This window comes from Cladophialophora carrionii (genome assembly GCF_000365165.1).
Source record: "Cladophialophora carrionii CBS 160.54 unplaced genomic scaffold supercont1.4, whole genome shotgun sequence".
Taxonomy (NCBI): Eukaryota; Fungi; Ascomycota; class Eurotiomycetes; order Chaetothyriales; family Herpotrichiellaceae; genus Cladophialophora; species Cladophialophora carrionii.
Genome location: NW_008481829.1, coordinates 247,651 through 261,305, shown reverse-complemented (window position 1 = coordinate 261,305; position 13,655 = coordinate 247,651). Strand labels below are relative to the sequence as shown.

Sequence of the window (13,655 nt, the reverse complement as noted above, 5' to 3'; positions counted from 1 at the left end):
GTTGGGTTGAGGACTGAGGAGCTATCGGAAAATCGGAGTCTCCGACAGGAGCTAAGAAAGCTAAACTGGACCGAAGCTGCCCAGTCACGTGCCAACCAACCAAAACCTGCTACTGCGCGAGGGATGCTAGTGCGCCGCCCTACAGCCGCCAAGAGTTCGGCTCGATGCGCACAAACAGCATTTGCGACTGCGACCACCACGACTTTGAACCTGCTGAATCTGTTTCGACCTCATCGTCGCGAACTTCTCGACTCGACAACTCTACGCCACCATGGGTAGGGTCATCAGAAATCAGAGAAAGGGCCGTGGCTCTATTTTCAGTAAGTCTCCCATTCTTATCGGTGGCCTGTAGTTGTTCTCCTCCATGCTGCCTGCATCACCAATTGTCCTCGTCGTTACTGACTGTTTCTATAGCGAGTCATACTCGCCTCCGAGTCGGTGCTGCCAAATTCCGAACCCTTGACTTCGCAGAAAAGCATGGCTACATTCGAGGCATAGTCCAAGAGATCATCCATGACCCTGGCCGAGGTGCGCCTCTTGCGAAGGTCAAATTTCGAGACCCATATTCGCCCAAGTCGAGGACCGAGATCTTCATTGCTACCGAAGGGCTATACGTATGTTTGAATGTCCTGAACGGGGATTTGGGCGCTAATGAAACTTGCAGACGGGCCAATTCATCTACGCTGGAAAGAATGCGGCTTTGAGTGTCGGCAATGTCCTGCCGCTCGGACAAGTACCTGAAGGTACTGTTGTCTCAAACGTCGAGGAAAAGACCGGGGATCGAGGCGCTTTGGGACGAACATCTGGCAACTACGTCACCGTCATTGGGCACAACCCCGACGAGGGCAAGACTCGAGTCAAGCTTCCCTCCGGCGCGAAGAAGGTTGTGCTCAGCTCAGCTCGAGGCATGATTGGTATCGTTGCTGGTGGTGGACGAACCGACAAGCCAATGCTCAGTACGTGGACCCAGATTGGTGTGCTGCAACGACGACCGGCTAACATAAATCACAGAGGCGTCTCGCGCCAAGCACAAGTTCGCCGTGAAGCGCAACTCGTGGCCCAAGACTCGTGGTGTTGCCATGAATCCTGTTGACCATCCTCACGGTGGTGGTAACCATCAGCACATCGGCAAGGCTTCCACTATTTCTCGATACGCCGCTCAAGGTCAAAAAGCCGGTCTCATTGCTGCTCGGAGAACTGGTCTGCTACGTGGTACCCAGAAGACCAAGGAGTAGATATGGAGTATGCATTGGAGGGTCGCGAAAATGCGTGGCTTGTATTAGGGCTCTACGAGTGATTCTTCCCCACAGAGAGGAAATCAGTTCCGGTTTATGGTGACGAAGACCGCCGACGCGTGCGCCCAGCTTCTGCGAAGCCCAACGTTGAGGCGAAGCAATGGCAAACGTGAGCAGCATCACAATGAAGATCAGTTGCAGAGATCAGAAGATGTCTAACACCTTGTGTAGTGGCTGCGCGGCCGTTGAATCAGTATTTGGGAGACTGGACCCCCCTATTTCCTGATTCTCAAGCCTAGATTCGCGGCCCCTGGCGTCAAATTTATCTTTGTACCACTCCGAGACTAGAAAATTATATCAAGCGTTGCCTGCCATGTTGGTGCATCCGACTCATGCTGACATCACTTCCGCATGCATGAGTGCTTACTGTTCTTTGCAGCATAGCAGGCCGGGCAGAAAATAGGAACACCCATGGCAACTTGTAGAATGCTACGGACATTATGTTTCCAGAGTGGCGTCTGGTGGCGTGTTGTTTCAGAGGGATGCCCAGAGTGTGAAGCGTCGAGCAGGCCCAGACCAAGCCCCGCAGAAGGGTTTGAGGTCAGGGGCAGCAACCGGAGGCCACTGGTGGTGGTTGTTCGGTGGAACTCGACAAGGGACACGACGGCTTCAAGGGTTCCCAAAAGCTTAAAGAGGATGCATTGGTGCGCGTCACTGCAACCGCAATGCGAACTTGCACAATCCCACGGGACAGTTGATGCACTCGCTGTTCGGCCTGACCTTTGTCGCATCTCGTCCCTCGTTTTGGCGCTGTCAGCGAAGACAATCGTTTATCACTTTCTCTACATTCCAACTCTGCTCATACTGCACGTCGGACTTTCTCTGTCTCGCTTCTTTGTGCCCCGTAGTCCAGCTCAGCATTCCAGTCCGAGGGTCAGAATCGACCCCAGTCCGATCCGACTACGCCGGCGCTCACCAAGGACGCAGTGAGCATACATAACACCTTGCCTTGTCAACCGTAACATCAGCACCGTCTATCACTCGTTTACTTTCCTCTCACCCTCGACAACTACAAACAAGCACCACCGACTTACAACCTCCACAATGAATGTCAACAAGAAACTCGATCGTTTCAAACAATGGGCGGGAGAGCGCATGGGAGGAGAGATCAAGACCAATGTATCGGACAATTTCAAGGCGCTCGAGGTCGAGATGGGCCTGCGCCAGGAAGGTGCGTATCTGCTGTCTAGGGATCGACATCGTGGTTTCGTCGCTAAGTCTCCTTTAGGTCTCGAGAAGATGCAGCGATCGATGAATGCCTACATGAAAGCAATTTCCAAACGCTCCGAAGTGGAGGGCAAGGAGAAGACGCTTCCAATCGCGTACATGGGTGGCACCATGATCTCCCACGGTGAAGATTTCGAGCCCGATTCTGAGTACGGTCAATGCCTGAACAGTGAGTATACGTCAAGGACGCCGCGATACATTCAGCTGACAGTGGACAGTGTTTGGACGGACACAAGAAAGACTCGCCCGGGCCCAGGAGAGTTATATCGTCTCCGCCACGACTGGCTGGCTGGAGTCCCTTGAGCGATCTATAGTTCAGATGAAAGAGTACCAGGCCGCCCGTAAGCGCCTCGAGACGCGCCGACTTGCGTATGATACGTCCCTCGCGAAGATGCAGAAAGCTAAGAAGGAAGATTTTCGCGTCGAGGAGGAGTTGCGCACCCAGAAAGCCAAATACGAAGAATCAGAGGACGATGTCCACCGCAGAATGCAAGAAATTCGCGACGCTGACCCTGAAAGTGTCGCGGACCTTGCATCATTTCTCGACGCCGAGTTGGCATACCACGATAAATGCAGAGAGGCCTTGCTACAATTGAGGAGCGAGTGGCCTGCCAGGTGAGTGCTTCGTCCGACGTCCTGTGCACGACCCCTCTGACGAAGTTTAGGGCTGTACCGACCCGTGGCGGCCGGCCTAACCCGCGCTCGAGGTCGAACACAGTTCGTTCATATACCCAGGGCGCCGAGCCACTCGAAGAAGCGCCGGTCGAAGTACGCCCCAAGATCACGGCTTCTCGGAGCAATCAATATGTGTATCAATCATCCGACTATTCACCCGCGCCTCAGCCACGCTCAAACTATGCCAGAGCCGCCACGTTCAACGACTCTCCTCAGCCGAGTAGGGATTTATCGCCCGCCACTAGACCGGGGATTTCACGCATCCCGAGTGATTCGTTAATGATTCGCACAGCAAGATCCAATTTGCGCAACGTGGATGACCAGGACGTGTTCGGAGACGATTCTGGATCTTACACTAATAGCTCTGACCGTGGTTACGGGGATCAAGCTACATCGCCTGCGACGTCTCATGGTAGCGAAGCGACTCCTTTGACGAGCAAGAAGAGTGGCCCTCCACCTCCTCCTCCGTCCCGAGCGAAGAAGCCACCGCCACCACCCGTCCCAGCAAAGAGGTCGGTTCTCACCTGAGGACATTGGCTGGCTGCATGTTATCGTCATTATGGAATGTTTCTTAAATGGATACCACACAAGTTGGCGTTGGCGTTGGACTGAGCTTGGTTATCTTTTCAGTAGAGATAGAGCCAGACCGAGGTACGAGTCTTGGAAAGTCGCTTGGTGGCACATGCATGCGAGCGCTTTGGGGACTGTATCGACATGAGGTTGTCTTGTATTGGACACGTAAACTTTTCTCATCGTTGGACGCCCATTTCGGCAACCTCCATGGATTTCCGTTCGAGCTTGTTCTCGCGCCCATCGTGCCAACCATAGACTCACGTGATATTGACCCCACGTGACGTGGGCAGGGCTTGGCGGAGATTGCGACAGGCTGGCCGCGCTGTCAGCCTCTTCTCGTTCGGGTCCGCCATCTTGTTGCGCTCTTCTCGCAGACGTGAAGGCCCCTCGCCCGGGAAAATCATCAATCAACGCGTCGCAACCGTCTTATTCCATCGCAATCCGTCACCGATAACCAGCAGCACCGCTTGAAGAGTGCGCCTGCACACGGCAGTCACCTCTTCGTCCCCTCTTTAATTAGGCACCCTTGCCTCGACCACTCAACCTCACCTCACCCAAGACCGACTCACTGCAAAGTCCCTCGTCCGCCGACTGCGCTAAGCGTGTTCACGTTCACGAGGCTGCATCCATCCCTGCCACATTGGAGGCCGTCACCCACAGACTAGATGCTCCAATAGATGATTCACGCACAGCCCCGACCTGCGGTTGCCTGAGGTTGCCGACTGAAAAGGCACCATGGCTTCAGTTCAACCCGCGCCTGGGATGCCATCCAATGTCCCGGCGCTCCCACCCAATCTCTCACAAGCCCAAGTGCAGGACGTGTATCAGGTACGCATCGCTCCCTCAAAGACTTTTCCAACATCATATGACATTGCCATTCGGTCTATTTTCTAACACCCGTCACAGAAATTCCAGCGCATGAAAGCCCAGAATGTCCCCGAAAATGACCCAGAGTATATCAAAGCCTACCGCTTCCTCACTGCCGTTCAACAACAGCAAAATTTTCGCAAGTTGCAAGCTCAGAAGCAGGCGCAACTGCAGGCCCAGCAGCAGCAACAGGCCCAGCAACAGACCCAACAGCCGAGTCAACAACAAGCTCAACAACTCATGCAGCCACAACCCACCCAACAACAACATCCCCCACAGGTGAATGGCAATGCTAGTCATGTCACAGCGAACGGGGCGACAAACGGCCAGCAAGATGTTGCAGCAGCTGCCGCCAATGGGTCTTCCACGCCCAACCAGACATCTGTCGCCAATAGTGCGCAAATTGCTGGCGCCCAAGCGCAGGCCCCAGCACAGCGCGCAGCAGCGCAAACGACCAGTAGCTTCACTCCAGAGCAACTGAACCTCCTGAGAACGCAAATCTTTGCATTTAAGACGCTGTCGAAGAACCAGCCTTTACATCCCAAGGTCCAGGCGCAGCTCTTCCCATCTCTCAAGCAACACACGGCACCTCCAACGGACGGGACGGCTACAGCTGAAAAGGTTGCAGATGGAGCCGCTGAGCCCAAAGGCTCTGTATCGAAGGATGTGGTCCGATCCAAAGCCTTCTTCGATGCCTATCAGTCACCTTACGATCTTCTAACGAAGCCTATCAGCTTCTCAGATCACTCGCAGCGCATCAAGCGGCAGAAGATACCCGCAATCCTACCCATGGGCATTGACTCAGACCAAGTTCGGGAAGAGCAAGAACGTCTGCTGTACAACCGCATCCAAGCTCGTAAAGCCGAATTAGCTGCCCTTCCTGTCAACATTGCGGCCTGGGACACTAGTAAATCTGCCGACCCTACCGCCGATGACAGTCTTAAGATCAAGGCTTTGATTGAATACAAAAAGCTATGTCTGCTTCAGAAGCAACGCGATTTCCGACGAGAAATTCAGCAAGAACTCTTCCATTATGACAACTTGGCAATGACGGCAAATCGCTCCATGCACCGCCGCATGAAGAAACAATCTCTGCGCGAAGCTCGTATCACAGAAAAACTTGAGAAGCAACAGCGTGATGCCAGAGAGAACAAGGAAAAGGCTCGGCAATCGACCCATCTACAGTCTATCGTGGCTCATGCTCAAGATATCAAGAACAATGCAATCAGTCAACGCTCACGCATCCAGAAGCTTGGTCGCATGATGGTCACCCACCACCAACATATGGAGCGTGAGGAACAGAAGCGCATTGAGCGAACTGCCAAGCAGCGTCTGCAGGCGTTGAAGGCTAACGATGAGGAAACCTACCTGAAGCTGCTCGGCCAAGCCAAGGATTCTCGCATTTCCCACCTCCTCAAGCAGACAGACGGTTTCCTGAAGCAGCTCGCCGCCTCCGTCCGAGAGCAACAACGAAGTGCTGCAGAAAAATGGGGCGAAGACAAGTACGCCGAGGACGAGGACGAAGACGAAGACGTGTCCGATGATGATGAAGGCCATGGAAAGGTCGACTACTACGCCGTGGCTCATAGGATCAAGGAAGAGGTCTCCATTCAGCCCTCCATATTGGTTGGTGGTACTTTGAAAGAGTACCAACTGAAGGGTTTGCAGTGGATGATCTCGCTTTTCAACAACAACCTGAACGGCATCTTGGCCGATGAGATGGGTCTGGGCAAGACTATCCAGACGATCAGTTTGATCACCTATCTGATCGAGAAGAAGCGCCAAAGTGGTCCCTTTCTGGTCGTTGTACCCCTCAGCACGCTCACGAACTGGAATCTGGAATTTGAGAAATGGGCTCCGTCAGTCAAACGTATCGTCTACAAAGGGCCTCCGAACAGCCGAAAACAACAGCAGATGCAAATTCGATCGGGCAACTTCCAGGTCTTACTCACTACTTACGAATATATCATCAAGGACCGGCCGATTCTAAGCAAGATTAAATGGGTCCACATGATCGTCGATGAAGGTCACAGAATGAAGAACGCCCAATCCAAGCTGAGCAGTACCATCACCCAATACTACACCACAAGATACCGCCTGATCTTGACGGGTACCCCGCTTCAGAACAATCTTCCGGAGCTGTGGGCTCTTCTCAACTTCGTCCTTCCCACAATCTTCAAGTCAGTCAAGTCGTTCGACGAATGGTTCAACACTCCTTTTGCCAACACTGGTGGACAAGACAAAATGGAGTTGACGGAAGAGGAGCAGCTTCTCGTTATCCGTCGTCTGCACAAGGTGCTGCGCCCCTTCTTGCTCCGTCGTCTCAAGAAAGACGTGGAGAAAGATCTTCCCGACAAGCAGGAACGTGTCATCAAATGCCGCTTCTCCGCTCTCCAGACCAAACTTTACATGCAGTTGATGACACACAACCGTCTGACGGTGGCTGACGGCAAGGGTGGTAAGACCAGCATGCGCGGTCTCAGCAACATGTTAATGCAGCTGAGAAAGCTATGCAATCACCCTTACGTGTTCGAACCCGTGGAAGACCAGATGAACCCAAGCAAAGGGACAAACGACTCTATCTGGCGAACGGCGGGCAAATTCGAGCTGCTTGACAGGATCTTGCCCAAGTTCCAGGCTACCGGCCATCGTGTGTTGATGTTCTTCCAAATGACCCAGATCATGAACATCATGGAAGATTTCTTGCGGTTCCGTGGTATTCAATATCTCCGTCTCGATGGTGCTACCAAGGCTGAGGACCGAGCTGAATTGCTGCGTCTCTACAATGAGCCCAACTCGCCGTACTTTTGCTTCTTGCTGTCGACTCGTGCAGGTGGTCTCGGTTTGAATTTGCAAACTGCAGATACCGTCATCATCTACGACTCGGATTGGAATCCACATCAGGACTTGCAGGCTCAGGATCGTGCTCACCGCATCGGGCAGAAAAATGAAGTCCGCATTCTGCGTCTGATCAGCTCAAACTCTGTGGAAGAGAAAATCTTGGAACGTGCTCAGTTCAAGCTCGACATGGATGGCAAGGTCATCCAAGCAGGTAAATTTGACAATAAGTCGACGAACGAAGAGCGAGAGGCCTTCCTAAAGACCCTGCTTGAGGCAGCAGAAGCCGCTGACCAAGTTGGGGACCAAGAGGAGATGGACGATGACGATTTGAACGAGCTCATGGCTCGGTCAGAGGACGAGTTGACCCTCTTCAAGAAGATGGACAAGGAGCGAGACGAGAACGACCCATACGGGCCAGGTCGACCATTAGCCCGGTTGATGGAGGAAAGTGAGCTTCCCGACATCTATGTGGCCGAGGACAACCCGGTGCAAGAGGAGGTGGAGGAATACGCCGGTCGCGGTGCACGGGTGAAGACGCAGGTCAAATATGACGACGGACTCACCGAAGAACAGTGGTTAGCGGCGGTCGATGATTCGGATGACTCTATTGGCGAGGCCGCGAAGCGCAAACAGGCACGGATTGACAAGAGACGTACGAACAAAGCCAAGCGCGAACGCGTGGCAGCCGGGGTTGCGTCGTCGCCAGAACCAGAACGTGAAAGCTCGGAGGAGCCACAACCGAAGAAGAAAGGTCGTCCCAGCAAAGCAGCTGGCCAGAAGCGCAAAGGCGAAGATATCGAGGAAGAGACACCGCCGGCGAAACGAAAGCGCGGACGACAGCCTAACAAGCCTGCCGTCGATGTACTCGGCAGTGCCGAGCGATCGGCCCTCCAGAAGGCTCTTCGGACCATCACTGAGTCGATCAAAGCTCTCGAGGTGCCCGACTCGGAACCGGAGGAGCCATCTGACGACGACAGTGACGACGAACCGCCAACTAGGCTCATCATCGGACCGTTCCTGGAACTTCCGTCGAAGAAACTGTACGCCGACTATTACCAATTCATTGCGGAACCGATCGCAATGGACGTGATTGAGAAGCGCATCAGCAGTCACCAGTACACCAGCCTGAAAGATTTGCAAAGCGATATTGCGCTCTTGGCCAAGAACGCGAAGACATACAACGAGGATGGCAGCATGATCTACAATGATGCGGTTGTTATTGAGGTAGGCCAAGCACTTTTGTTGACATGGATTGAGGTCGCTTACCAGAGGTACAGAACCACTGCAACCAAATGATTGCCAAGCAGATCGCAGAGAATCCTATCTTAGGGGAGCGAGTGCCTCAAGATGGAGACTCCACCGCAGCAGCATCCAGTGCTGGGACGCCTCGAGGATCGGTGGCTCCCGTCGGTGGGACGAAGCTGAGACTGACGCTGGGTGGCAGTAATGGAGTTGCTACCAATGGCACGACAAGCGGGGCGGGCAGTGGTGCGGAATAAATGGTTGTACTATTGTACCATAACGAAATATTGCCGGGGCAGGGAGAGATGTGTCCAGATTGGAGTTTGGTGGTTCTACACTGCGGGACATCCAGTTTACCCTCAGCTTCCTCAGCTGGAAGGAGGGTTCGGTGCTAGCATAGCTTTGATGCATATGCCCGACTCGGCTCGGGAGGAGACGTATTAGATGCTGTAGCACTTCTAGTCCTACTCGTAGAATGCCGTGTCGGTTGTGGACGTCGATGATCAGAACGACGTGGGTGTGGAGAGCGAGATGCAGATCAGGGCAGCAGATGATCCCTTTTCCGCGCATGGCATGGCGAAGGATCACGACGAGTCTCCAAGAATCGTCGCAGCCTGTCTGTCTTTCAGCAATTGATTCACGGCGTATTCGCTGCTACATCTATCCCCCTGCGCTACCCTGCTTGCTCATGCCTTCCACGTCGCCCGTCCTCGGATGATAGCTGCACAACTGCGCCAATATGGCGTCAAGTCTGGTGGGCGCGACGTTGAATCTTCTTCGTACGAGAGCCCGGCCACACTGCGCATCCCCGTCGCTAATGTTCACATTCAGGTCGCCAGGTTGAAGACGCGGATCCAGACGGTACAAGCCACCCTTTGACTCACCTGTCGCGACGAGTCCTCACTGACATGCCAATGCGCAGAGCCGTCAGAGGCCGGACAGAAAGAGATCTTCTCATCATGGGCCCTCTTCATCCTGATCATGCTGCTCATTGCGGCGCTCTTTATGAGCTACATTCTGCAGCAGAAGAAGATCCAAGCGGTGCATGAGACAGTCATATCCATATTCGCTGGTGAGCCGTGTCCCGCATGCCTCGACTCTCCCACTGATGGCTTGGGTAGGGATGGTCGTCGGCTTGGTCATCAGAGTGACCCCCGGGACGGTCATACAGGACACCGTCAGCTTCGACTACCAATTCTTCTTCAACCTCCTCCTTCCGCCGATCATCCTCGCCTCGGGTTATGAGTTACACCAGGTCAGTGCATGGAGAAAGAGCTGGGCGTGGAACATGCTGAACACTGCCCGCAGGCCAATTTCTTTCGCAATATCGGCACCATTTTGACCTTTGCGTTTGCCGGGACGTTCATTTCCGCAGTCTCGTTGGGTCTCATCCTCTGGCTGTGGACCAGAATACCCTTCGACGGCTTGCAGATCACCTGGGTCGAGGCGATCTCGGTCGGGGCCACGCTCTCTGCCACCGATCCCGTCACCATCCTCGCCATCTTCAATCTTTACAAAGTCGAGCCGAAACTCTACACGGTCATCTTTGGCGAGTCCATCCTCAACGACGCCATCGCCATTGTCCTGTTCGAGACGGCCCAAAGATACAGGGAAGGCGGCGCGGCTGGGAATCTGAACATCATCAGTCTGTTCGAGGCCATCGGGATTTTCTTGCTCGTCTTCTTCACCAGCTTGGTCATCGGCGTTGTCGTCGGAATCGGGACCGCTCTGGCGCTGAAATATACCTTTGTGCGCCGGTTCCCCCGGATTGAGAGCTCGCTGATTGTTCTAATCGCATACGCAAGCTATTTCTTTTCCAACGGCGTGCATATGTCAGGTATGCAATGCGATCCACCTCCTTCATGTCGGCATGCTAATGAGCGTCATCAGGCATCGTATCGCTCTTGTTCTGCGGAATCACCCTGAAGCACTATGCATACTATAACATGTCGAGGCGGACCCAGCTCACCACGAAATTCGTTTTTCAGATTACTGCACAGCTCTCGGAAAACTTCATCTTCATCTACCTGGGCCTCACACTATTTACCGAGACAGATCTGGTCTTCAAACCTCTCTTTATTCTCGTCACCGTGGTCGGCATCTGTGGCGCGCGGTGGCTGGCAGTGTTTCCGCTCTCCAAGGCGATCAACTATATCATTCGAGTGCGAGCGAAACGACGCGGGCGAGATGTCGCCGAAGAACTTCCCTGGCACTATCAGGTCATGTTGTTCTGGGCTGGGCTACGGGGCGCCGTCGGAGTCGCCTTGGCCGCCGGGCTGCAAGGCAACGAAGGTCCTGCGCTGCGTGCGACTGTTTTGGTTGTGGTTGTCCTGACAGTCATCATTTTCGGCGGAACTACAGCCCGCATGCTGGAAATCCTCAACATCCGCACAGGCGTTGTGGAAGAGATTGATTCGGACGACGAATTTGACATTGAGACAGCGAATGGCGGTACATATTACAAGCGCTCTGGAACGGGTTTCGGCCACAATCCACGGTCGTCGTCCATTGGCCTTGATTACGTGGGCAATGCGCGAGAGGGAAGACCAAACGGCTCCGCGTCTCGCCCCCGCCCCGACAGAGGATACAGTAGCAGTAATGGACGCTCCCCACCCGTCCGGGGCGGAAATCAGCGCAAGAACTCGACCATTTCTCAGCGGGAACGCGAGATTGCAGCCCAGCAAGGGAAGCTGCTGTACGGCAACGGCAGCATGAGTGGATCGACTTCAGATGACGAGGAAGATGCTGTTGATCTCGACCTGCCCCCTGCAGCACCCCGAAGGAAACAATCGCCTCTCGCGGGAGGTCATGATGCACGAGCGCGGTCGGCGCCGGATATCGTTCTCAACAATGGAGACGACGATCCGCTTAGCGTGGACCATGGAGACATGGGCACCGTGGCCCAGACGGAAGGGACGTCGACGCCACTCGCCGGCGCGACCAGTTCGATCCGAAATCTGCTCCGGGGCGCCACGGGAGATCACACGGCCTGGTTTCGGCAACTGGACGAGGACTTTATCAAACCGCATCTGTTGTTAGATCAGCACCAGGGTCAAGGGAAAGGGCCACCGCCTTCTTGAAAGGCCCTGCATGTTATTGTATGTATTTCTTTGCGCTGGCATGGGTGTGGGGCGTTCTTTTTCAAAAAGTGATTGTGGCCATGATATGATATTTGCCCTAGAGACTCGGGATGAATGAAGCCACTGGCATTCGCCACGGGTGCGTACAGATGCATACGTCCGGAGTACAAACGAGATTGACCCTGATAAGTGTCAGGAACTAAGGAACGCAGAGTACATTGTACATTCCATGTGCTTCTATTGCGAATCCGTAAGATGGTGATGAAAGCCTGACTGTCGACATGGTCTGAACGGCGAATCTACACAGAATGCCATAAGCCAAATCCAGGGTGAAGCGCACTCTATAGGCGTGTGGAAGATACGATTGCGTAACCTTGAGGAGTAACGTTCTGGTCAAAACTTACCGGTACCCCAGTGCAAGATGTCGTTGTGGTATCAGTCATTAGCATCACGAGACGATGCTCCGTTCTTCGAGGGACATCGGGTCGTCTCGAAAGATGGGATCTGGCGCATCCCTCGGCACCCAGGCCACATTTCAACCCAGTATCGGCCGAAGTGTCCTCCGCACTGAGAAGATGGTTCCGCCCTGTGGACTTTGTTACCAGTATGAGTGGACCATCCGGCGAGAAGGACACCGCCTGCGGTCGGGGGAATAATCTCCGAGACTCTCTTTCTACGAAGGCAGGTAATGCCAGGATGATATATACTGCACAGCCGTGGAGAGCAGAGAGAGGGATGGGATTGTAGGAGATTTGTGGACGATTTAGCGGCGTGCGGGTTGGCGGTATACAGTACCTGAACCAGCCTATCAGTCCTTCTAACGCTGCCGGGATGGAATAACAACCCCCCTATAACTAGGCCCTATAACAATCCACCAGTAACTAGGCCCTATAACTAGGGACATGGAACCCAAAAAAAACCCACCTACAGGCACTTCTGCATCGGCCGGGAATCGAACCCGGGGCTAAAGCTTGGAAGGCTTCAATGTTACCATTACACCACCGATGCCGGACCGGATTTATATCCGAAATTTTAGGTATCAACACTAATATCTCGATTTAGATTTGTCTCAGATGGTGATTAGCTCGCTTCGTGTGCGTCGGAAAACGGAAAAACCAGGCGCAGGGAGCTTCTTCACGACCAGCGGCAACAAAATCTGCGTGGTGGATCATGTTATCCCATCACGTGCAGAGTGGCTTTCTTTCTTCTCGCCGCCCTGACGTCACAGTGTCTGTCACTGGCCAAAGGTACGTATGCGAAGCCGTTTGATACTGCGCATTGCACGTCCTCGCGGCTCTTCCATTTGCAATCAGTCTACACCATATTTGAAGTTCAAGCCAGAGAAGGAATCTAGCATTGTTTCAATCGCACCACTGCACAGGCCCAAAATGGATGTTCCAAAGTTCAACGAACGCGAGAAAGCCCTTGAGAACGATTACATCCGCCGCAAGGAGTCCGTCGTGCCCGATTCCTGCCTCTGGCATTCGCCCCAGCTATGGTTCCCCAGACGAGCACGCAACTCGTCGCTTGAGATGGGATGGTGCTGACTTGTAGCCTCGTGTCTGGCTTATAGGGCGGAGAAGTTCAAACCGGCCGCGCCGACTCAACCTGGCAATACCCAAGCCTCAAATCCGGGGCAGAATGTACAACCTCTGGCCCATCACATTCTGAACGGCGCCTGATTGCTGACCATTTTCCAGGCCCAGCCGAAGAAGTGAACGGTATGAAACGATCGTGGTTGTCGCGAATGTCGACAGGGAAACGGCATAAGCTGCGGTAGCGGTGCAGACCAGTGTACTCCATATGCATACGTCTCCACGAGGTCTTTCACTCAGCAATAATGTCGAATATCTCA

General features: G+C 53.8%; 5 protein-coding genes and 1 non-coding gene across 6 annotated transcripts; 5 read left to right on the top strand and 1 right to left on the bottom strand.

The window, feature by feature from the left end:
- Positions 1–271: 271 nt before the first annotated feature.
- On the top strand, positions 272–1,235 carry G647_04763 (60S ribosomal protein L2; the record flags this gene model as incomplete). Its single annotated transcript, XM_008729100.1, has 4 exons — positions 272–320; positions 415–614; positions 665–956; positions 1,012–1,235. The coding sequence occupies 4 exons, from the start codon at positions 272–274 to the stop codon at positions 1,233–1,235; spliced, it is 765 nt and encodes a 254-aa protein (XP_008727322.1).
- A 1,104-nt stretch (positions 1,236–2,339) lies between these two features.
- G647_04762 (uncharacterized protein) lies at positions 2,340–3,725 on the top strand (the record flags this gene model as incomplete). Its single annotated transcript, XM_008729099.1, has 4 exons — positions 2,340–2,466; positions 2,524–2,691; positions 2,741–3,137; positions 3,188–3,725. 4 exons carry the CDS (start codon positions 2,340–2,342, stop codon positions 3,723–3,725), a joined length of 1,230 nt encoding a protein of 409 aa, XP_008727321.1.
- Positions 3,726–4,505: 780 nt separating this feature from the next.
- On the top strand, positions 4,506–8,977 carry G647_04761 (uncharacterized protein; the record flags this gene model as incomplete). Its single annotated transcript, XM_008729098.1, has 4 exons — positions 4,506–4,598; positions 4,677–4,854; positions 4,945–8,702; positions 8,756–8,977. 4 exons carry the CDS (start codon positions 4,506–4,508, stop codon positions 8,975–8,977), a joined length of 4,251 nt encoding a protein of 1,416 aa, XP_008727320.1.
- Positions 8,978–9,459: 482 nt separating this feature from the next.
- On the top strand, positions 9,460–11,800 carry G647_04760 (sodium/hydrogen exchanger 3; the record flags this gene model as incomplete). Its single annotated transcript, XM_008729097.1, has 6 exons — positions 9,460–9,499; positions 9,552–9,581; positions 9,643–9,792; positions 9,842–9,975; positions 10,029–10,557; positions 10,611–11,800. The coding sequence occupies 6 exons, from the start codon at positions 9,460–9,462 to the stop codon at positions 11,798–11,800; spliced, it is 2,073 nt and encodes a 690-aa protein (XP_008727319.1).
- Positions 11,801–12,737: 937 nt separating this feature from the next.
- G647_04759 lies at positions 12,738–12,808 on the bottom strand. Its single transcript has one exon. It is a non-coding gene; the product is annotated as a tRNA-Gly (tRNA).
- Positions 12,809–13,188: 380 nt separating this feature from the next.
- Positions 13,189–13,518, top strand: G647_04758 (uncharacterized protein; the record flags this gene model as incomplete). The annotated part of the gene is made up of 3 exons (XM_008729096.1): positions 13,189–13,298; positions 13,374–13,443; positions 13,501–13,518. 3 exons carry the CDS (start codon positions 13,189–13,191, stop codon positions 13,516–13,518), a joined length of 198 nt encoding a protein of 65 aa, XP_008727318.1.
- Between the last annotated feature and the right edge of the window lie 137 nt (positions 13,519–13,655).